The sequence below is a fragment of the Patiria miniata genome, unplaced genomic scaffold (genome assembly GCF_015706575.1).
Source record: "Patiria miniata isolate m_02_andy unplaced genomic scaffold, ASM1570657v1 HiC_scaffold_6, whole genome shotgun sequence".
Taxonomy (NCBI): Eukaryota; Metazoa; Echinodermata; class Asteroidea; order Valvatida; family Asterinidae; genus Patiria; species Patiria miniata.
Genome location: NW_024037073.1, coordinates 13,000,887 through 13,024,402, shown reverse-complemented (window position 1 = coordinate 13,024,402; position 23,516 = coordinate 13,000,887). Strand labels below are relative to the sequence as shown.

The 23,516-nt window shown below is 40.4% G+C and overlaps 1 protein-coding gene across 1 annotated transcript; it reads left to right on the top strand.

The window, feature by feature from the left end:
* The first annotated feature begins 50 nt into the window (after positions 1–50).
* On the top strand, positions 51–23,382 carry LOC119743105 (ubiquitin-associated domain-containing protein 2-like). The gene is made up of 9 exons (XM_038219459.1): positions 51–302; positions 10,101–10,228; positions 13,043–13,162; positions 14,585–14,694; positions 17,002–17,122; positions 18,739–19,050; positions 20,495–20,573; positions 21,470–21,558; positions 22,628–23,382. The coding sequence occupies exons 1-9, from the start codon at positions 269–271 to the stop codon at positions 22,736–22,738; spliced, it is 1,104 nt and encodes a 367-aa protein (XP_038075387.1). The 5' UTR covers positions 51–268; the 3' UTR covers positions 22,739–23,382.
* Positions 23,383–23,516: the final 134 nt, after the last annotated feature.

Here is a 23,516-nt window from a genome sequence, read left to right as displayed (position 1 = left end):
AATCACATACAACCACAGTAGATCTTACCCACAATGCCACTAGCTAAGCCTTTGAAAATGCGTTGACTTGGAGCGTAAACTCCTTGTAATACATGGTTTTGGAATGGTTTTTGCCGCGGTACGGAAAAGGGTGATGCATCGACGATGAGGAAGAATGCCTTGCCTCGTCGTGTTGTCAAATGATACCTGAAAATAAGGATTAGGCTTTCAATTCATCAATAAAACAAATACAACAAGTCTGTGGATCCAGAACAAGTTCAAAGTTTTCATGATGTCGTTGCAGCCGAACTCTTTAGGATTTTGTAAGTATCCCCGTCTGACCCCCCCAAAAATGACGAGGGTATGTTTTGACGCACTCGCATTCAATTTGCGTTGGACAACTCGTGTGCGTTGCTAGCTCTACTGATAGTAGCCCAGGTGGACTCCCTTTCCTCCCTACGTAACGGAGGGAGTCCAGGGTATAAAGTGCTCAAAACCGGGCGAAAAAATGTATGACCAATATTTTCAATATTTTTACCTTGTTGGAGAAGCCAATTGTTACGTCGTAGTATTCTATGTGTCCTTATCTATTGGGCCGCTGGGTTCAGGAATTCCATATGCGATGCTGACCGCACTTAATCAGGAAAATAAACTCTAAAGCAACGTTAAACTTGAACGTGTTTGTAGACTGTTCTCATCAGTCTGTGACGTATGACCTCGTGTTTTTGGACGTGCGTGCGGCGGGGCCGTACGTCCAAAAACACGAGGTCATACGTCACAGACTGTTATGCATATTCATGAGTTTGCGCGGGCGCGCCTGCATATTGCATACATTACAGCGCGGCCGCCATTTTGAAATCGCATGGGGGATCGCATGGGGGACGATATTTGTGGAATCTGATGACTGAAATTCGTCTTGTGGCCAGATGGATGAAAATATTGAGACCAAACAACGTTTTTTTCGAAAAGGTATGAGTTGCTCTACGACTACGAACCTTAACTTTGGAAATTTGTGTCCTGGATGAAAAGATAATCGCGATCGAAAGATGTAGCAAAATCGCTACATCGGCGGCCAACAAAATTCAGTCTCTATGGAAGCATCGGGCGTCTGGCCGTACTACAGAGCTTGCGATCGTACTGTACGGCCAGACGCAGTCGGGCTACATAGTTACAAACCCACGCGAGGTAGAGACGGCTGAAACGTATTTTAATAACAATGGGATTTTCATTTGTCAGTATTAGTTGTTCTTTGATACAACAAGTTTCATGTGGGTATCTGTCGTCATTAATTTGTTTTTAATTTAGAACGTGTACGCTTCAGCCGTCTCCACCTTGCGTGTGTTCAAAGCCCATACTGTCGTACGGCGCGGATCGGAGCACGTATTATTACACGAAACAGTCGTTGATAAAGCGCGACTTGTTTTTCTTCGATCGAGCAATGACGGTGACGTCACGTCAGATGCCCTCATTCGGCAAACCGGTGCAAAGATTGAGCCTCACGGCGAACACATTGAGCTGTAACTAGTTTTCAGACTATTTTGCTGTTTTTCTTCAAAATTTTCGCTGTTTGGGAACAATGTAAGGGGTCTGATGGAATGTCATGAATGTGTAGATCAATCCAGGGTAACTGTCTCTCTCATTTGTATTCTCTTTACCGGTTTTTTGGGGGGTCTTTTTGTCCTCGCGTGGGTTTGTGACTATGCTACTGTGAAGCCGTCACCAAAGTATGCCAAGTCGGTGGAGCGTTTGTATGGAGGGGTACCCGTAATTCAACGCTCCACTCAGTAGAGCTAGTGCGTTGCAAGCGTTACCTGCGTCAATTACGGGGACTCGAGGATATCTATTTTCTGTGCTTCAGAATCGAGTCCCAGTGTTTGTCTAACCCACTCGGACTCCGTTGTGTATGTAACGACGAAAAATGACACACCTGGGGGAACTCGCGAAAACTAATACAACTAGCCTAGCTGGAGTTACCTAGCTCTACCGAGTGGAGCGTTGAATTACGGGTACCCCTCCATACAAACGCTCCACCGATTTGCCAATATCGGGAACAATATAATTTTGGAACATTATAAGGGGTCTGATGGAATGTCATGAATGTGTAGATCAATCCAGGGTAATTGTGTGTCTCTCATTTGTATTCTCTTTACCGTTTTTTGGGGGGTCTTTTTGTCCTCGCGTGGGTATGTACACTATGCTACTGTGACGCCGTCACCAAAGTATGGCAAATCGGTGGAGCGTTTGTATGGAGGGGTACCCGTAATTCAACGCTCCACTCAGTAGAGCTAGGAGTTACCCAGCCCTAAATGTTATCATTGGGTTGTCATTTAGGGCTGGAGGACATTTTTTACGCGAACCAGCAGAGTTGGCAGGTCTAAAAAAAATGTTTTGTCCCTGTTACACACTAATTTCAACTGGAACTCACCCAAACCTTGCCTGGAATAACCATTACACAGGTCCTTGAAGTAAAAAACGATCCACGATGAAGATTCGGCCTTCAATTGCAGTGAAAAAAGGAGGCATAAACTGACAACCGTGCGGTCATGGCGAGGACCGCAATTGGATTTGTGCACAGCGCGTTTACCAGTTCGTTCTTGCCGGCTGCGCTGGCTGATGGCGCATGACGTCACGCGGAAGCGGATTACCCGACGACTGTTTCATGCACGATAACCGGCTAACTTTGGTTGCCGTCCAGTATCGCAGCTATGATGCGAGTGGTAAACCTCAACAGTCATCGGGTATTCCGCTTCCGCGTGAGTTTTTTTTTTGGACCTGCCAACTCTGCTGGTTCGCGTGAAAAATGTCCTCCAGCCCTAAATGACAACCCAATGATAAAATTTAGGGCTGGGTAACTCCAGCTACAACTAGCCTAGGCCTATCATGACTATGGGGATTCTAACCAAACTAAACTAAACTCAGGATCTAAGTTTGAAGGGAAAAGTCGCGAGGAGATTGCATTAATAGGGACAAGGGACACAATTCTAGATTTCAAAACCAACAAAAAAAAAGACAAAAAGGATTTATTTATAAGAACTTCAAATCAAAGACCAATAACCGATACCATAAAACCAAAACTACAGATAAAGACCAAAAACTTCAACCTAAAAAACCAAAGACTTAAACCAAGTTAAAAACCAACGCAGTGTCGTATAATAATGGATCTTCAAAACACTTCTGGCTGAAAATCAATAACTCGAGCAGATAAACACTCACACAGGGCAAATACGCATCCAAGAAAATCAAGGGGAAAAAGAAGAAATATAATGCACAGTCCTCTCTCTACTGCCGCTGGTCTGCTACTGATCATGAGGGGTCTGTGGTCTAGAGGGTGGCAGGGTACATGGTCTTGGGACAGGGGGGAAGTAGGGAACCAATGGCAAGGGAGTACTGCTAATTTACATACTATGTGGGCTGTTACTGGGGAAAGCTAACCAGGGGGAAACACTACTAAGAAAGGGGGGAAAGGTCCGTGTACATACCGTCCAATCAGTTACCGTTTGAAAATTGTCAAAAGAAAAATGAAAAACGAACCCTTTACCGTTTACTGTATTACAATTTTGGTAAAGAAACAGAAAAAGGAAATAGTTTACCAGTTTCCGTTTATGCGTCTAAAAAACGAAAACAGAAAAACAAAAGTGTTGTACCTTTTACCATTTTTGAAATTGTAAACAGAAAAATGAAAAAGCAAACCCTTTTCCAATTTTTGGTTTTGGATTTTTGAACAGAAAAATGAAAAAGCAAACCCTTTTCCAATTTTTGGTTTTGGATTTTTGAACAGAAAAATGAAAAAGCAAACCCTTTTCCAATTTTTGGTTTTGGATTTTTGAACAGAAAAATGAAAAAGCAAACCCTTTTCCAATTTTTGGTTTTGGATTTTTGAACAGAAAAATGAAAAAGCAAACCCTTTTCCAATTTTTGGTTTTGGATTTTTGAACAAAAAAATGAAAAAGCAAACCCTTTTCCAATTTTTGGTTTTGAATTTTTGAAGAGAAAATGAAAAAGCAAACCCTTTTCCAATTTTTGGTTTTGAATTTTTGAACAGAAAAATGAAAAAGCAAACCCTTGTCCAATTTTTGGTTTTGGATTTTTGAACAGAAAAATGAAAAAGCAAACCCTTAACCAATTTCCGTTTTTGGATTTTTGAAAAGAAAAAGAAAAAGCCAACCCTTTACCAATTTCCGTTTTTGAATTTTTGAAAAGAAAAAAGAAAAAGCCAACCCTTTTACCAGTTTTTGTTTTGAAATTTTTGAACCAAAAAGAGGAAAAGCAAACCCTTACCCTTGTTTGCTTTTGAATTTGTGGAAAGAAAAAAGGAAAAAAGGAACCCTTACCAGTCACCGTTTTTGATTTTTTCAAAAGAAAAAGGAAAAAGCAAACCCTTTACCCGTTTTTGCATTTGAATTTTTGAAAAGAAAAAACAAAAAGGAAACCCTTTGCCAGTTACCGTTTTCTAATTTTAAAAAGAAAAAAAGAAAAGCAAACCCTATACTGTACACCGCTTTTGATTCTGTGTTCAGAAAAAGAGACAACGCATCGAGTTACAGCATTCCGCTTTTGATGCGTATAAAACAAAATCATCAATTGTTTTCCTTTGTATACAGTTAACATTATGTAAATAAACGCAGCACACTCATATCTGTCTCATTTTGTTTCTCTGAAACACAAACAACTATAAACTAAGACAACATTTTCTTTGCCAAAACAAAAACGAAAAAAGGGTAACAGGAAAAGGAAAAACGAAACCTGTTACCAGTCTAAGTCCAACGAAACCCGAGTGCGGCCGAGTTCGTCAGAAAGTGTCTCGCGGCTGTTTCCTGTGAAAAAAACCTGTCCACGGGGCATGGCGGGAACTCATGCGCGACCACGGGCATGCACTTGTACGCTAGATGATTCATCTTGACAAGTCGTCATATCGACTTCTGGAAGTCGACTTGGCTAGATAATTCATCTTGACAAGTCGTCATCTCGACTTCGGGAAGTCGACTGGACGAGATAATTTATGTGATTAAGTCGCCTTACTCTCCGCTATTTGTCAACGTGGCGTGATAAATTATCTCAATATATAAATAAGTGGATGGCACTCATGGAGCGCTGTACACTTGTTTACTGTACTTGCTGTAATTGCTCTCTTTAGTACGGCGCTCCATGAGTGCCATCCACTTCTATATTTACTCGGATAATTTATCACGTCATGTTGACATATCGCCGAGAGTAAGGCGACTTAATCACATAATTGTATCGCTAAGTCGACTTACCGAAGTCGACTTGACGACTTGTCCAGATGCATTATCTCTCCAAGTCGACTTTCAGAAGTCGACATGACGACTTGTCCAGAGGCATTATCTCTCCAAGTCATCTTCCATAAGTCGACATGACGACTTGTCCAGATGTATTATCTCGTCAAGTCGACTTTCCGAAGTCGAGATGACGACTTGCCCAGATGAAATATCTCGCTAAGTCGACTTCCTGAAGTCGAGATGACAACTTGTCGAGATAAATTATCTTGCCAAGTCGACTTACGATGTGGAGATGACGACATGCAAAAATCTCGTTCTGCATGGATATCCCGTTGTTGAAGCACTGTCGTGGATTCTTTCTTGTTCGTCGGTGCATTTGAGGTTTTCCCCACCCGTTCTTATATGAACAATAAACTGGCAGAGGAACAAGAGATAAACTGTAGGGTATTGATTTGATCTGGGTCGAAGTTGATTTGTGTTTTTTATTTTCATCTTGTTTTAAATTACTCCCCCAAGCTTCTGCCTTGTTTTCCCCTATTTATCCCGTTGAAAAGTAATTCACTTCACGTTAAACATTAACAATCAAACTGACTTGATATATCTAAATTATTGAATAGCATTGCTGGAAACTAATACCCGACTCCGAGTCTGAAAATGATATCAAAATGCAGCGTGGAGAGGCAATTAATGGTTGTGTCTCTTTTGTTGATGTTCATAAAACATGCAAAACGTCTGCTCGTCTATTTCCTTTCCACACATAAAGCGGCACAAAGACGAATGATTAATGATGTCGTTAGAGTTGTTTTCATTGAAAAGGTATTGTTGCTTTGATGCAAAGCGTTTGGGTATTATCATCTATGGAGAAGCTCTTAAGCTTGACGAACATGCAACGCATGATTGTATAGTTATGGGAATTTGAAAGGTTATTGTTGGTATAATTTTATACGTGCTTTTTCAAAACTTCGATTTTTCTTTTCCGAACGAAATGTAAAAGAATATAATGTCCTGCAACAAATGCCCCCCCCCCCCGGCGCTCCCCATTTAAAATCTTGAAATTAACACAAATTTGTCTTTGTCTTCAGTGCCCCAGATTTAATGTTGGCAATAAGAGCTTTTATCAAATCATTTCTCGTAATATATCAGACAAGAGTTCAGACAAGAGTTTTGCTAATTTTCCGATATTCCAATTTAAGCCGTGAGAGTCGTTTTATCTTAAATATGATCTCAATATGATTTAAAGCAAATCTTGAATTTGTAAGTGTCATTTTTAGGCAACATGTCAATAAAGACATTTTTGTGAATTTATGATTGTTAATGTTTAACGTGAAGTGAATTACTTTTCAACGGGATAAATAGGGGAAAACAAGGCAGAGGTGTGATTTCCTACGAAGCTTGGGGGAGTAATTTAAAACAAGTTGAAAATATAAAAAACACAAATCAACTTCGACCCAGATCAAATCAATACCCTACAGTTTATCTCTTGTTCCTCTGCCAGTTTATTGTTCATATAAGAACGGGTGGGGAAAACCTCAAATGCACCGACGAACAAGAAAGAATCCACGACAGTGCTTCAACAACGGGATATCCATACAGAACGAGATTTTTGCATGTCATCATCTCCTCATCGTAAGTCGACTTGGCGAGATAATTTATCTCGACATGTTGTCATCTCGACTTCAGGAAGTCGACTTAGCGAGATATTTCATCTGGACAAGTCGTCATCTCGACTTCGAGAAGTCAACTTGGCGAGATAATACATCTGGACAAATCATCTCGACTTCGGAAAGTCGACTTGACGAGATAATACATCTGGACAAGTCGGCATGTCGACTTATGGAAGACGACTTGGAGAGATAATGCCTCTGGACAAGTCGTCATGTCGACTTCTGGAAGTCGACTTGGAGAGATAATGCATCTGGACAAGTCGTCAAGTCGACTTCGGTAAGTCGACTTAGCGATACAATTATGTGATTAAGTCGCCTTACTCTCGGCGATATGTCAACATGACGTGATAAATTTATCTGAGTAAATAAAGAAGTGATGGCACTCATGGAGCGCCGTATGGAGCGCCGTACTAAAGAGAGCACTTACAGCAAGTACAGTAAACATGTGCATGCCCGTGGTCGCGCATAAGTTCCCGCCATGCCCCGTGGACAGGTTTTTTTCACAGGAAACAGCCGCGAGACACTTTCTGACGAACTCGGCCGCACTCGGGTTTTGTTGGGCTTAGACTGGTAACAGGTTTCGTTTTTCCTTTTCCTGTTACCCTTTTTTCGTTTTTGTTTTGGCAAAGAAAATGTTGTCTTAGTTTTTAGTTGTTTGTGTTTCGGAGAAACAAAATGAAACAGATATGAGTGTGCTGCGTTTATTTACATAATGTTAACTGTATACAAAGGAAAACAATTGATGATTTTGTTTTATACGCATTAAAAGCGGAATGCTGTAACTCAATGCGTTGTCTCTTTTTTCTGAACACAGACTCCAAAACGGTGAACAGTACAGGATTTGCTTTTCCTTTTTTTTTTATTAAAAAAACAGTAACTGGTAAAGGGTTTGCTTCTTCTTTCTTCTTTTTAAAATAAAAAAAATGGTAACTGGTAAATGGTTTTCTTTTTGTTTTTTCTTTTCAAAATTTCACAAGCAAAAACGGGTTAAGGGTTTGCTTTTCCTTTTTTTTTAATTAAAAAAACAGTAACTGGTAAAGGGTTTGCTTCTTCTTTCTTCTTTTTAAAATCAAAAAAATGGTAACTGGTAAATGGTTTTCTTTTTGTTTTTTCTTTTCAAAATTTCACAAGCAAAAACGGGTAAAGGATTTGCTTTTCCTTTTTTGGTTCAAAAATTTCAAAACAAATACAGGTAAAGGGTTTGCTTTTTTCTTTTTCTTTTGAAAAAATCAAAAATGGTGACAGGTAAAGGGTTCCCTTTTCCTTTTTTCTTTCCACAAATTCAAAAGCGAAAAAGGGTAAAGGGTTTGTTTTTCCTCTCTTTGGTTTAAAAATTTTAAAACAAAAACTGGCAAAGGGGTTGCTTTTTCTTTTTTCTTTTCAAAAATTCAAAAACGGAAATTAGTAAAGGGTTGGCTTTTCTTTTTTCTTTTCAAAAATTCAAAAACAAAAACTGGTTAAGGGTTTGCTTTTTCATTTTCCTGTTCAAAAATTCAAAACCAAAGAATGGAAAAGGGTTTGCTTTTTCATTTTTCTGTTCAAAAATTCAAAACCAAAAATTGGAAAAGGGTTTGCTTTTTCATTTTTCTATTCAAAAATTCAAACCAAAAATTGGATAAGGGTTTGCTTTTTCATTTTTTTGTTTACAATTTCAAAAATGGTAAAAGGTACAACACTTTTGTTTTTCTGTTTTCGTTTTTAGACGCATAAACGGAAACTGGTAAACGATTTCCTTGTTCTGTTTCTTTACCAAGATGGTAATAGGGTAAACGGTAAAGGGTTCGTTTTTCATTTTTCTTTTGACAATTTTCAAACGGTAACTGATTGGACGGTATGTACACGGACCGGGAAAGCTGGATTTGCTCAGGGGGGCTACTCCTATACTAAAGCATACAAAACTACACTGGGAAAATTCAAGTTAAATTTGGCCCTGCCACACGTACATGCAACGGAGTCCAGGGTATGAATCTCTCCTGCCATCGCGAAAAAAATTATAACACATTTTGTGCATAGCCTTTTTTTACCTGATGGAGGAAGCTGAAATTCTGCTTACAATATTCCTTGTGTCCAGAACTGTGCCTGCGCTGGGTTTAGAAAAGGCAAATATGTCCGCGGCCGGCGTGTTTACTGAAAATAAACCGCAATCCCACGCTTTTGTTGAAAACGTCTTCAGTATGAACTCCCTGTGTGAAGGTTACACGCGCGCGTGCATGCAAACCTAGCACACTGCCGCCACAGCCTGCAAGCGGCAGCAAACGGTGCGCCCGTGTACGTCTTCACACGGGTAGTTCGTATAGTCTGAGTAACTTGGACCCAACTTATCGCCTTTTCAACATTCGGACATGGTCTGGCGATAGTGGGGTCCAAGCTAAATGTTATATGCCGAGCAACACAATTCTGTCATTGACCCAAAAACCCAACATTGCCCAACAAAAACATCAGATTCCACCCTCAAAACGGCCTCCAAATTTCTAAATACACCACCTGAGGTACAAGTAGACATCGATAGTTAAGATGGTTGTACTGAACTTTACTTACAATCCGGATGAAAAGTGAAATTTCCCGTTCAATTCCGAGAGCTCCCCTCGCGATCGTGAACATGTTAAATTTCCGACTCGTGTTCATGTTTGAACGATGCGATGTGGTCTTCATGCCCAGCGTACATTCGATGGTTCCCGTATCCCGAGTGCGATTCCGTTTCCGAGCGCTCATGATACAACGTTTATGATAATGAGTAGGCTGGATCACGTTTGTAAACACAAGTGCATTTCGAACGGTAAATGGGAATCGGGAACCAGCTTGAACTGGTATCCGTCCATAAAAGCTGCCCTAGTTCCCGACTCCCTATTATCGTTCAAAATGATTTTGCACGCATGGGGTGAATTGTTTATCCACGACCCTAATTGTTGTCATGGGATGTGCGCATGCGTAGTTAAAGCAGATCTTTCCTCACCATCTAATCAAGACACCGAATGCGCTGTCTCAGTCTCTGCACACAGCAAGCTTGTGCATGGCGCACTGTACATGTATTTGAACATGGTTGAAACCATCAAAACCGCCACCCATATTGAAATTTGAAAAACCCTTCCTCTTAAAAAAAAATATGTCTCTCTGCACTATGTTGAAAGCACCATGCACGTGGTGAATGCTAATAAGTGAGATGTCATTGCTTTGATCATGAACATTAACATTATTGGTCCATAATATTTTTCTTTCTCAGATAAGACACCAGTCAGCAAGGGTCTACTGATTGGTATCGGCTGTCTGTCAACTAGCCTGCTCATTATGGGCCCACGTTACCAGCAGTTGTTTTCTTACACAATAGAATCACTCACACAGAAGTTGGAGGTGAGAATAAGAGACGATTGACAATATTAAAATATTAAATTTTTAAAACTCATCAGTCATATCAGCATTCATCTGATCATAATAAATGCCATAGTGTGAATCAGAACAAAAAGTTAAAGTTAGTATCCCCATGATGTTTAAATTTTTTGAATTTTTTGTCCCAACAACATTTCCGCATTTACAGGCAAATATTCCTTTAAAAAGGGAGCTTTGTATGTTGTGCTTGTTTCACGCTTGAGCTGAATTTAGGCTTGGTTCTAGTTGGGTGTTACGTTTGGTCTGTGCAGCATGCTTTGCTCGTACCCCCCGCCCTGCAAACAGGATGCTGGGAAGGGCTGACGAATTAACGCTCTGATTGGATAGATTTTGCGTGACCTGTGACCTGCAAGTCATCACGACCATACCACAACCCAGCAAGATTTGAAACGACCGTTAAGACTGAGTCATTCATCACTCTTTGATTCCCGGCCCGTTCATAAATGCGGCGCCCTTTTTTGGTTGAAAAAGCATAATAATGTAAATCAAATTAGGTTTTGCCCTTCACCGACGTTTTTTAAACACTGTATACTCAGTGTGTTACCTCCCGAGTGAAAGTTGGAAAAAATCACTCGGGTGGGACTCGAACCCACGACCTCCTGCTTTCTAGTGCAGATGTCTTACCACTCGACCACCGAGTTAATGGGATCGGTTGGTGGACATCTGCACTAGAAAGCAGGAGGTTGTGGGTTCGAGTCCCACCCGAGTGATTTTTTCCAACTTTCACTCGGGAGGTAACACACTGAGTATACAGTGTTTAAAAAAATTGTTGGTGAAGGGCAAAACCTAATTTGATTTATATCACCCCGACGCAAAATTCCATCTCATAATAATGTAGGAACTTATCTGTTTTGTAAATTTTCAACTCCCGTCAGTTGCTCAGGCTATGATTTCGAATTCATGAAGTGCATATCATTTGACGCTCAAAATTTGTCCACATGGTCCGCAATGAAAAAGAAATCACATCCAGTATGGTGTGTATGCATTTCTATGGGAAAGTTTTCGGATAGTATTTGCGCGCATTGGCTAACCGTGGTCTACAGCTGCAGCCAGATGCTTTATACATAGGTCATGATAAATTACCCAGAATGCCATCCCCACTTCCTTCACAAGATTCTGTGAAGCTCATCTGCCCTTCCCAGCGCCCTGTTTGCAGGGCGGTGGGTACGAGCGAATGCAGCGTGCATACACTTACGCACTTGAAGTGGTATGCATGTTAATATGGCATTGCTGTTGCACTCAGGGCATGACGATGATGATGGAATTCAGTGCTAGGTTGTGATGGCAGGGTGTGTTGTGGACATCCAATGAAGTCTGACTTGAGTCAAGTCTATTAGTCCAAGCTGAATTGAAAAAAAAAATTCGATAACATACTAAACATAGCGTCGACTCAGTTTTTTTGTGTTTGTTCAGTGGAGAGGTCATAAGCTTTGCAATGTGAACAAGTGATCAATTCAATTTTAGAATTCATATTTTAGGGTGCCACACCCAAAAAAGCCCTGTTGCCCTCCTAGTTACCCTGACAATCCCCATCCAGCCAAACTCCAACACCAGGGTTTGTTGGAATCTGTTAGGATGAGTACTGCACTAGTAAACTGATTATGCTTTACATCGGGTCAGGCATACCACCAATATAAATCAGAGTCCAACAGTTTGTGTACAGTTTACAATAATGGTGTTGGAATTGGCCTGAGTGAGGAAGGTTCCTAGTAAAACACTGTAGGGGTAAGGGTTAACATAAGAATGAATGTGAAAAAAAAAAACTGCAATAAATTTATCATAATTTTATTGCCAGTGTTATAGTCGAGTCACCAACGTCGAGTCCGAGTCCGAGACACAAGCCTCGAGTCCGAGTCTCAAGTCACAAGCCTCAAGTCCCAGTCTCGAGTCACAAGCCTCGAGTCCGAGTCACAAGTCACTTGTTCTTAGTGTTCACCAAACTAAACAATTTTTTTTTAAAATTATTTTTGAATCATTCATTCTGTATTTTAAGTAAATCCAAGTGTATACAGTTTACCTTGTGTGTGTACATGTTGTTTTGACCCAAAATGTGTTTTCCTTTTAATTTCCATCCCTAAACTTCCTCCATCCCTTCCCTCCATGTTTTATCATCCAAACATTGGGAAGCGCTCTGGTGTAATGCAAAGTAGTGTCCGCCTAGTATTAGCATTGTCGAGAATATTGCACTATAGCGTGTGTCCAGTGTGCGCCGTAAGCAGACACTTTTTGGTACCAGACACTTTTTGGCATGACACCGGGCCCTGGTGCTCGTCGTGCAGGCGCTAGGCGTGCCTGCGCGGCCCCTGGATACGATTTTCCGTGGCGCTGTGTTTTGTCCATGGAGTAAAAAAGAATGCTACGTTCATCACACAAATACGTAACGCTATGTTTTTTCTTTTGATGAAAATACGTGACTCGAGTCACGAGTCACCAAGCTGGAGTCCGAGTCATCAGGGTCGAGTCCGAGTCCAAGTCATTTTCCAATGTGACTCGAGTCGAGTCCGAGTCACGAAAAATGTGACTCGAGTCCGAGTCCTGGACTCGAGTCCTACAACACTGCTTATTGCCAGAGGAGTCTTATTGAAGACTTCAACTAGTTTGCAGAAAGCCCATTCAGTTGCTTCTGGTCATCCAGACTAAAAATAAGATGTTTTGAACCCTTCAATTGCCTGGCAATTGAATTGTAATGAAATTGTGGCATGATCTTTCCTCAAACATATCCTGTAATCATATTGATGATTGTTTAATGTTGTTCATATTTATGATTATATTTTCCAGATATGGCGGTTGTTGACAAGCAAGCTGGCATTTTTAGACCCAAAGAATTTACTACTGGGCCTTGTACTCATGTACAATTTTCGTGTCTTTGAAAAACGCTATGGATCAACCAAATTCGCAGTGAGTGCTTTCTTTATGTTGAACAAAAGGTACAGCAACAAAATGGGGAGGCGAAAAGAGCACGTACAAAATATTTGTAGATGAAAGAATGTGCAACCTTTTTTTAGAACAACTCACTTTGCCTCCTTGACCCAAACTTGGCAACCACAGTATACAAAGAAAATCAAAGCAACAACAGAATACATTTACTGAAAAGAAACCTGTGCACATACCTGTAGCTGAGGGCTACACATTTTAGCAACAGGAATGTATATGTAGGAAAATGTATATTATTTCACTTATTTAAAGGTGTGTTCCCCATGCCATTTTCAAGTTTTATCCCAATTATTAGGTTTCTTTTATCGGTTGCTGTTTTTCTAGCAATACAAAAGCTATTCCTTTATGAATAAGTCCTCGACTGAAAAAATAAATCGGCCCATGTTTAGTTATTGAATTGTGACATTACAATTTTGAATCATTGGCTTTCAGACACTAATTCTGTTTTCGCGGGTAGGCTGGTTCCCAACCAACAATTGATATTGATAATGTGCGGACCGGGAGCCAGTCTGCTAGCAAATCCTTATTTTCAGAGGGTTGCAAACGTCAAAAAAGGGGCGGGGGGAAAAGGTTTTTGGGTTAAAAAAATACAAGTAGAAAATTTATTCATTAATAGGGAAAAAATGAATTTGTTGAAGAGCATGAGGAACGCAACTTTAATGCAAGTTTAAAAAAATGTTTTTACCAAGCTGTACAAGTGCAAGCAAAATAAAACATTTTGTCTAATGGAGCAAACCTGTTACCACATTTACCTTGAATGAGTACGATGGAGTAATATAATTTGGAAGATCACCATATTTTAGTATTATAAACATGATCAAGTTAGTTCGGATGTTTCACGTCTATAAAATATTTGGTTAAGTTTGCTATGGGCAATTCCAGTGTTACATGTAATGTCTGTGACAGAGCTTTCAAAGCGCAGTAAATTTACCTAAAAAGGTATTATTTTCTCATCTTATTCATCCGTCATCTAGTAATGGTCAAGGAGATTAATCGACCTGGAGTTTTGGATCATTTCTCTGAATCATCAATTAAAATATCATGGTTCATTGATTGAAAATCGTCCTAGAGGTGACATGGCTGCCATCGGTCAATAAGTGAAGTTAATTGGCTCTGTTGCTGATATTACACTTCCTTTCATAACGCTAGAATTTTCTGAGTAGTAAAGGTCTCATGAAACATGTCCTAAGTCAATCGTAAATCAATTAACAAGCTATCCAAGAGGACTATAACAAAGGCATTTGTCATTGTTAATCTTCTTGTGATTGTTCTCTCATTTCAACTTGTGATTGGCTTGGCTATAACTCTCTGTTTTTAAACCTGTTCGAGGAGCATGAATCATTTTCATAGGTGTCGTCGGGATATTTTGTTTCTTTCCGTTTTCAGTCGTACTTGTTTGCCAATGGAGTGATGACAGCATGTCTAGAGCTGGCCGCATTGTTTGCCTTTCATAATTACCATCATGGCAACATCCCAATATACTGGACTCCAGGACCGTGAGTTTTTTTTTCAGAACAATCTCTGAAGACAGTGTTGAACTGTAACTTGTTTTTTTTAAATGATTCTGAAGAACTCTGTAGGTCATGGCCTTGAAGTAATTATTTTACATGGAGCTTTTACCATGTTTGTTTATGCTCTGAATGATGAATTGAAAATCAAACTCGGGTAAGTCACTAGCTGTTTTTAACAGTTAAGTGCTCCCTGCCTACATAAGGCAGGAAGCTCTGGCAGTGACTATTTACGTACGGTACATATTACTTAAAAACAGCTTTGCCTTGACTGTAGGTGGTGACTGCTCTATGTTCCGACAGCCCTATGTTCCGACAACCTAGATTGTGTTACTCCTGGTTAGGGTTAGGGTTAGGAATAGGAATATGTGCAGTCGGAACATAGGGGTGTCGGAACATAGAGGTGTAACCGGTGATTGATAAGCCAGCTGTACCTACCAGTTCCCTGCTTTTGTCTGTACATGCAGATGGAATTTAAGTAGTTACATTGCAGATTGGTTACATGAAATATGATCTGATTGTTGGTGATGCTAGTCTGTGTGTAAAGGCATGGCAGGCAATTTATTACAATCTGTTTCACATACTCGACTTAAAAAAAAAAAACCCACACATTGTGTTATCCATCAGATGAAATAGGTAATTATTGGACCTAATTATTGGACAGTGTTAGGTAGTACATGTTGCATGATGATGCCAATGGAATGTGTGCTAAACAATCACACACTATTGCTTCAAACACCAAAGCTCTCTGGAACCGTCAAAATCCATCACTGATGCAGTAATCGGTATCTGTGTATTTTTTTAGCCATCTTGTTGGGATAGGGCTGTCCATTTTCAAATAATTTAGTATTTTATTACTCGCAACTGCTTGCTGCGGCAATCAATATGGGGCTCTGGAGTGTTTTACAGTAAGTAGTTTATAAATATCCAGGGCGTTAATCTGCTGAAAGGATGGGAAAATGATCCGCCATCGACAAAAAAGGTTACCGTCAACAAAAACGTGGCACCTGATAATAAAACTCTGAACTGTACGATAAAATAACATCACTGTCTTGTATTGTACGCGCATAGTATTTTTTTTGTTTTAGAATATTTCAACCAGCAAATAGCTATTCAAATATTCGGTTGATGATCGGATATTGGGATATTTGGTATATTCAGGACAGCCCTACCTTGGGACATTGAGCTCCAAGTAAAAGTGTCTCGGCTGCACCTCACTGAAAGCCTTGGTAAAAATCCTGCATTAAAGCTAATAGAACTCGATGGAATCTGTCAGGATGGGTACAGTACCCCTAAACTGACAGTCTTTTACATTGGGTTGGCACACCTCCAGAATCAAAGTCAGAAATATGTGTGAGCAGTTTCCCATATGGTGTTGGAATTTGCCAGGATGGGTATGGTTCCTAGTAAATCATGCTAGGGAGTTGGGTTAAGCCAAGTGGAGGATGTTGGAGGGTAAGTGTTAACTTGAGGATCCTTGGAATTTTCACGCAAGTTCAATGCTCAATGAGTCAGCAACTGTGTCAGGAGAGTTAAGAACAGCATAGAGATTTCCTAAGCACCTAATAAAGTTACATAGCAATAAGAGTTTGTCGTGCAATGTGACTGGCTCTCAGCCGATTTCTTCAAAGGTAGAGTAGATCATTTGCAGCTATCCAAAAAGTAACTGACCAAATTATTGTTGAAAAGCTTACTTTGTTTGAAGATAGTATAATGGCAATTAACTCCCTGTGAAATTATTCTTTCTGGCATGCTGTCATTTTGAAGAAAACAATAAAAGAAGGCCATTTCCAAAGATGTGTCAAGTGACACATTTTTGGAAATTTCCGTGAGTAGTTTGATTGTAATTCGGCGAATTCGTGAATGGGTGCGCGCAAGTGTTGACAAGACCGCACGTGCGCCCCGTTACTATTATTCGTCGGTTCAGTGTGTGACATTGCATACCTGCAATCGGCTGACTGAGAACGTGTCCAGAATGCTGGTTTCGGGCTCAATTCAAACCATGATTTGGCAACTTTTGTATTGAAGTAGAGATCGTAGAATATTGTTTTCTAGGAATATACAGCATTCACAGAGCTAAAACTGCACCTGTCTTTAGATTTTGAGCACTTCTTTGCTTCAAACGAAACAAATGATAAATGATCTACCCTATTTTAATTAAGCATAGACATTTGCTAAGCAGTATTTATTAGCTTCTCTGTAAAACTGGGCTCAGCTTCTTGGTACCAAACAGTTTACAATCCTCCTGCACGTTATAACATCCTGAAACCCTTGATTTTTTCCCCTGTTTTTCAGGACGGGAGTCGTGGCATCACTATTTGTGCCGTTCGTCTGTGATGTGCCCTATATTTCTGGTCAGAATGTTTTTGGCCATTTACTGAATGGAAAGTGGTTAGTGTACATCTTCGGATTACAAGTGAGTGCCTTGCCTGTGTCCTAATCATTAAAGCTATAGTCCATCATTTGCAGCTATCCGAAAAGTAGCTGGCGTAATTATTGTTGAAAAACATACTTGGTTGAAAGATAGTAAGGGGACTAAACACCCTGTGAAATTATTCTTTCTGGCAAGCTGTCATTTTGAAGTAATCAACGGAAGAAGGCCTTTCCAACGGTGCTTCTTAAGACGCACCGTAGGAAAATTTAAATTAGTAGTTCGTTTTGTTATTCGGCGAAGCGCGCGCAAGCATTGGCACGACGCACACGCACCCCCGGTTGCTATAATTCGTCAGATCAGTGCGCGACATCGCGTAGCTGCATTCGGCTCAGCGAGAACGTGTCTCGGACGCTGAATTCAAGCGCAATTCAAAACATGATTCAGCAACTTTTGATTTGAAATTGAGATCCTAGAATGCTGTTTTTCTCAGAACATACAGCTGAAGCTGAGCTGAAACTTTATCAGGTTAGTTGTTCAGTACCCTTCTTTAGATTTTGAGCACTTTTGTTGCTTCAAACGAACAAAATGCACAAATTACAAATGATGGACTATAACTTTAAACCAAAAAAACTTTCTTTTTTTTTCTACTTTCCAAGCTCCACAATTGCAGCATTGTAGCACATGGAACATTGAATTTTTTTGTATGGGGATTACAGAGTTTTTGAATTTTCCAGGCACCCTGCCAAATGCAACAGAATGCAGTGAACTAATACATGCCAGCCTTGGTACCAAGTACCTACCCTGCCAAGTGCAACAGAATGCAGGGGTGGAATGCATCAGATCAGGAGACTGCTAAATGCAACAACTTGCAACAACTTTTTTGCAGTGGTGCATTCTGTTGCACTAAGCAGTGGTGCATTCTGTTGCATTAAGCAGGGTTAGGGTAACAAAAAATGAGTGAGGTAAGCGTATCCTGAAGTGGGATACTTTGAATAGATATGTTGAATTCAGTCACTTTTGTAACTTGTGCAGAGAACTTCTTTCCGAGTCTTTTCTTTATACTAAATGTGCTTTGTTGGATGTGAGGATTCAACAGCGTATGGATAATCCCGACTTGAGAATGCTGCTATTCAATTCAATTCAATTCAGTTCAATTCAATTTGACTTTATTATCCCTGACGGGAAATTCCATTGGCCTTTTACAGAACAGAACATAATAAGAATATGTGTATTGTGATAAGTAGCTATGAATAAATGTAGAGAAGAAAACAAAGACATCATTGTGAACAAGACACGAAGCATTTACATGAACCTCCAAAACAAAACTTCAGAACAGTTAAGTTGTAGCAGTTTCACATATTTGCAGAAGTTTGAAAATTAAAACCTGGTGCACGTTCATAGTGATGGGATGAACACAACAAATGTACCGGTATGCAAGGACGTACTGTTCCCTTCCGCGAACCTGACTCAGCGACGAACCGTGCCCTGTTGGCATGTGTGTAAAGGGCACCCACTTTGATTACTCGCTGCATATCCCGTTGCTTGCTGAAACACCACACCGCTAAGGATGTCTTGGAACCAAGACTAAATGCATCTTGAAAAAAAAATGGTAGCATCACACCCTTTAGAAACTTTGTATTTCATTGCCGTTTCTGCAGTTGGTATCTCACTCCACACAGTCCTGCATTGTTGTGGGATGCGGTCTCCTCTCCGGCCTCCTGTACCGCCTCAACGTCTTGTACCTCCAGTCCTGGCTGCGTATCCCCAATCCCCTGGCCCGCCTCTCGGCAGCATTGCTCGGCCCTCTGCTGAGGTCCAGCCCCCCACGGGAGGGCCCCCTGCCCATGGGGGCCACCTTGGAACTCCAACGGCAGCAGCGAATGGAGTTAATGGAACAGCGGATGATCATGGCACAGTTTAGGCAACAGGCGCAGGCTAGGGGGGCTGCCTCATCTGTCAGGCCGACTATTGTAAGTTTCTCTTTAACCCTAACTCCCTAGACCTTTTTGCTAGGATGTAGCCTTAATCCTGCAAAATCCTCCAATTGGCCTCATGGAAAAATAGCATATAGCCTCAATCCTGCAAATTCCTCCGCTATTTCTTGAATATGGTCCATGGAGGGGTGACCACTGCCTGAATCCTGCAAAATCCTCCGGCTATGACTGTCAAGAGGCTGAGGCAGAGGCAGTGACATCCTGGAGCAGTGCGGAGGATGTCAAGTATAATCAAGGACTAAATTTATGCACGGCTGAGCATAAACAACACAAGGTCCGGCCCAAGACAGTGCGTACTCCGAAATCAGCAACCCACTTTTGCCATGTAACCTCAATCCTGCAAATTCCTCCAATTTGCAAAAAGGATTTTGGAGGATTCAGGGCGGTTAGGGTTGAAATTAAAGGTAGAGTAGATCATTTGTCATTTTTGAATTTGTTTCCTTTGAAGCAACAAAAGTGCTCAAAATCTAAAGCTGGGTGCTTAACAACTAACTGATGAAGTTTTAGCTCTGTGAATGCTGTACATTCTGAGAAAACAATATTCTAGGATCTCGATTTCAATTCAAAAGTTGCTGAATCATATTTTGAATTGCCCCTGAAATCAGCATCTGGAGCATGTTCTCATGCAGCCGATTGCAGCTACACGATGCCACACACTGAACCGACGAATAATAGCAACCGCGGGCCTGAGTGTAGTGTCAATGCTTGAATGCACCCATTCACAAGTACTAACAGAAATTTTAAAAAAATGTGTCACTTGACTCATCTTTGGCAATGACCTTCTTTGGTTTTCTTCAAAATGACAGCATGCCAGACGGAATATTTCACAGGGAGTTTAGTACCATTACTATCTTTAATCCAAGTAAGCTTTTTAACAATAATTTGGTCAGTTCCTTTTTGTCTAACTGCAAATGATTTACTCTACCTTTACATTCACACAAGCGATCGATCCAGGATTTTTTAAGGGGGAAATTAAGGTGTTAAAAACCAAGGAATTTTTTGTCAACTGAAGGTGAGGATGTTTTTTCATTAACGCTAACCTCCCCAACTTCATCAAAATCCATCCCCCGCATTTGGTGGATTTGGGGGACTTGGTCCTGCAGGCCTGGTTTACTAAATATTAATGGAGTACATGTATGATGGACTTGGGCCTAGAGGCCTAAAGCATAGCATGCATTGGAAGCAGTGTGATTGATGAATTTTGGCGGACTTGGCCCAGTGCTGAGTAAAAGACAGTAGGGAGTTATGTTAATGTGTAAATATTTAACAGTGGTCAAACAGAAATAGGGGATTGCCACCTGAAACACCCCTATGAATATTGTTAATATATATTTTTCTATTTCCTTTAACGTAACATGTAAATGTAACATCTATTGTCCAAAGTTAACTGACACTTTTGAGTTTGTCGTTTGTTCGGTAGAGTGCACCTTTAGGCAGAGGGACTGCAGGGTCCTTAGCGTCAGTCTTCAGGCAGCGGCAGAACCGTACCAGTAGTTCAGGTAAGCTGATATTCAGAATGATGCAATGCGCACAAAAACATGGCCTTTAGTCAAGTCCCACGCGCTTATCCGGACACGTGACGCACCCGGACGCTGGCACGTAAAAAGACTAGCACGATCGGCGAAGCCGCGAGGGCCTTTACCATCTCGTGGAGAGCGCTTATGTTTTTCTTTACGTTTGTCTTCCAATTTGCTAGACAAATTGTCATGCATAATGCATGACCTGTTGTGAATGCGTGCGCGTCTTGTTTTAGCGCGCGCTCGAGGGCGCGCGCGTGTCATCACCTCAAAAGTGGCTTGTTGGTGGTGATTGGTTCATATATATCGGCAAACATGCATGATTCATTTTACTTAGAAAATGAAAAATGATTAGCTCCACGAGATGGTAAAGGCGCTCTTGGCTTCGCCACTCGACTGGTCTTTTTTCGTGCCAAAATCTGGGGCACCGGGCATCCAGGTAGACAAGCGCGCCTTGACTAAAGGCTAACAAAAACGTGGAATTTTGCTTAGATATGTATATGTTACAGTATTTTACAAATTACAAATTTGAAACCTTAAATATAAAATCTTCTGTAACAAGAATCCTGTACGTCTACATCTAAGGGTTTCAGAGATAAAAAACTAACCTAATATAAAATGTTTAGGCTGTTTCATACTTTTGGGCAGACATTTTAAAACACATTATTTTAGTTGAACACCGTTTAATTTCTATAGGCCATTTCATGTGTGATGTCTCATTGGAAAACTTGTACTACTAGAAAAAATAAGTTGTTCCAATATGAAGCATTAAAGGTGTCACACCTTTAAATAAGCATAGATATACCACAATTTTCATGGAATGATGGATGTTTAGAGTTTAATTGAGCGTTCTCATTTTGGATTTCTCTGGATGACAGGAGATACCCCCGACACGGAGCCAGGCAGCGCGCCGCACTCTAGTCAGCCACCTGCAAGCAGGGACTTCAGCTCAGTACCAGAAGAACATGTGAGATAACAATAAGAACTATATGTGATGCGATCAAGCTAAATGAGTGGTTTGTCGACCCCGGTCAAAATATTTTTTATTACAGATTTGAAAAGAGCACAATCTCAGCATTACTGTTGTGAAAACCGCATGCTGATACCATCTTTAGTTAAAAATTTATGGAAGTCGGAACACCAAGAGATGTGACGAAGTGATGTGATGAAGTGGCCCTATTTTGGCCTGTATCTCCAAATGAAAATTCCCGACAAACTACTCACGTAGCTTGATCCCATCACATATTTGATGTGGGCACTGTAATAATGCAAATTTGGGGAACAAAGCAATTGAAAAATCCTGTTCACAAAGGCAGTTTAATCGAACCTTTAGCTAAATCTAACAATAAAATATTGCAAAAATGTAATATTTGAATTGTAGCAACATGTAAACATGTGCGGTAGCCAAGGATTCATGTCTGTTCATACCCACAAAATGGTGTCTGTGACTGTTCAAACAGCAGGAGGGTTACTGCTTATTTGGCCCAAACAGGCTCTGGTATCTTTTCCTGTGTTTTTTCTTTGAATTTGGGGCACTGACACGCATTTTGTCTAAATGTTTTTGACAAACTGTGCATTTCACATACAAGCATCAGTTCTTCCATATGCATGAATATTGCAATTACGTAGCCTTGAGGAATTCAAAATCAGCAATTTCCTCCACGGAGTATTTTGCAGGCAGGCAGAGCTGACCAAAGTTGTGATTGCGAGGCATCATCTCCCAAAGGATGCTCAGTGAAGAACACAGATGGAGGGCATACTTTCAAGACATTTAAAAAAACAGTCATGCTTTGCATGACAAAACTAGTGGCTGGGAAATAACACTAGTGCACACTAGTTCGCATGTATGTGACGCAAAGTACCCACGCCTTATTTTATTCTGCACATACACAAATCTGTAGCATCTTAGCATGGCCTTCAGGAATCCTCCCAGTGGCCCATTCCAACTTCCTCTTTGTAACTGTGTTATGTGCATCGAGTCCAAAACATCATCCCTGATGTTACTGGTAATCCCTGATATTATTTGCCTCCTGCAGGTTCAGCAGCTGACTGATATGGGTTTCAATCGTAGCGCAGTGGTGCAAGCTCTCCTGGCAACCCACAACAATGTTCCCATGGCAACCAACCTACTGCTCCAAGATGGCTGACCGTTAGGTAGTTTAGTTTCTGCCATATCATGTAAAGGGGATGAGATTTTCCCACTAAATTGTACATCAAAAGTAAAAGGACTATTTTCAACTAAAATTTTGAAATAATTAAACGTCAGTGCTTTCTTTCTTTTGCTTTCCCGCTCTAAGTTAAACAACAGGATTGAAAGAGGTTGTTGTTAATTTTTTTTTCCAAATGTTGTCCAAAATCTGAGATTGATGACCCCATGCATCGTAATCAGGACTCGGGTTTCTAACAACTCAATGATGCTACTACAGCACTAAAACCTAAATCACTCAACAAGAACTCTTACTTGTTGCGTCATTTGTTTGCTGCCCCCAGCAGTAACTTTTAGAATAATTTAACAAGTGGGCCTATTGCATACAAATAGCTGTCAAAATATCTTTTGTGTCAGAAACAATGATGTATTTTTAATTTTAATATGCCTTAGGCTACTTAGAACTGAATAATGAACGTCTTCCTGCAGTCGACAACCTCTTTAAGCTTAAAAACAGCATTGTGCGCTACCATGGATGTAAACGCTTACATTGTTTTAGCACAATGATTGCCACCTGGGATTGAGACGCAGGTGTACATTATATATCCAATTAATTGACCACTTAATATTGTAAAAAAAAAAAAATCAGTAATTATATCAATTTTTTTCAATATGATGTAAAGAAAAATAGGTTACGTTTGTATAAATTTGTATATTTTAAACGTACATTATCTGAGCTAAGATTCAATTGAAAGAAGTATGGGCTCCGTGCACAAGTA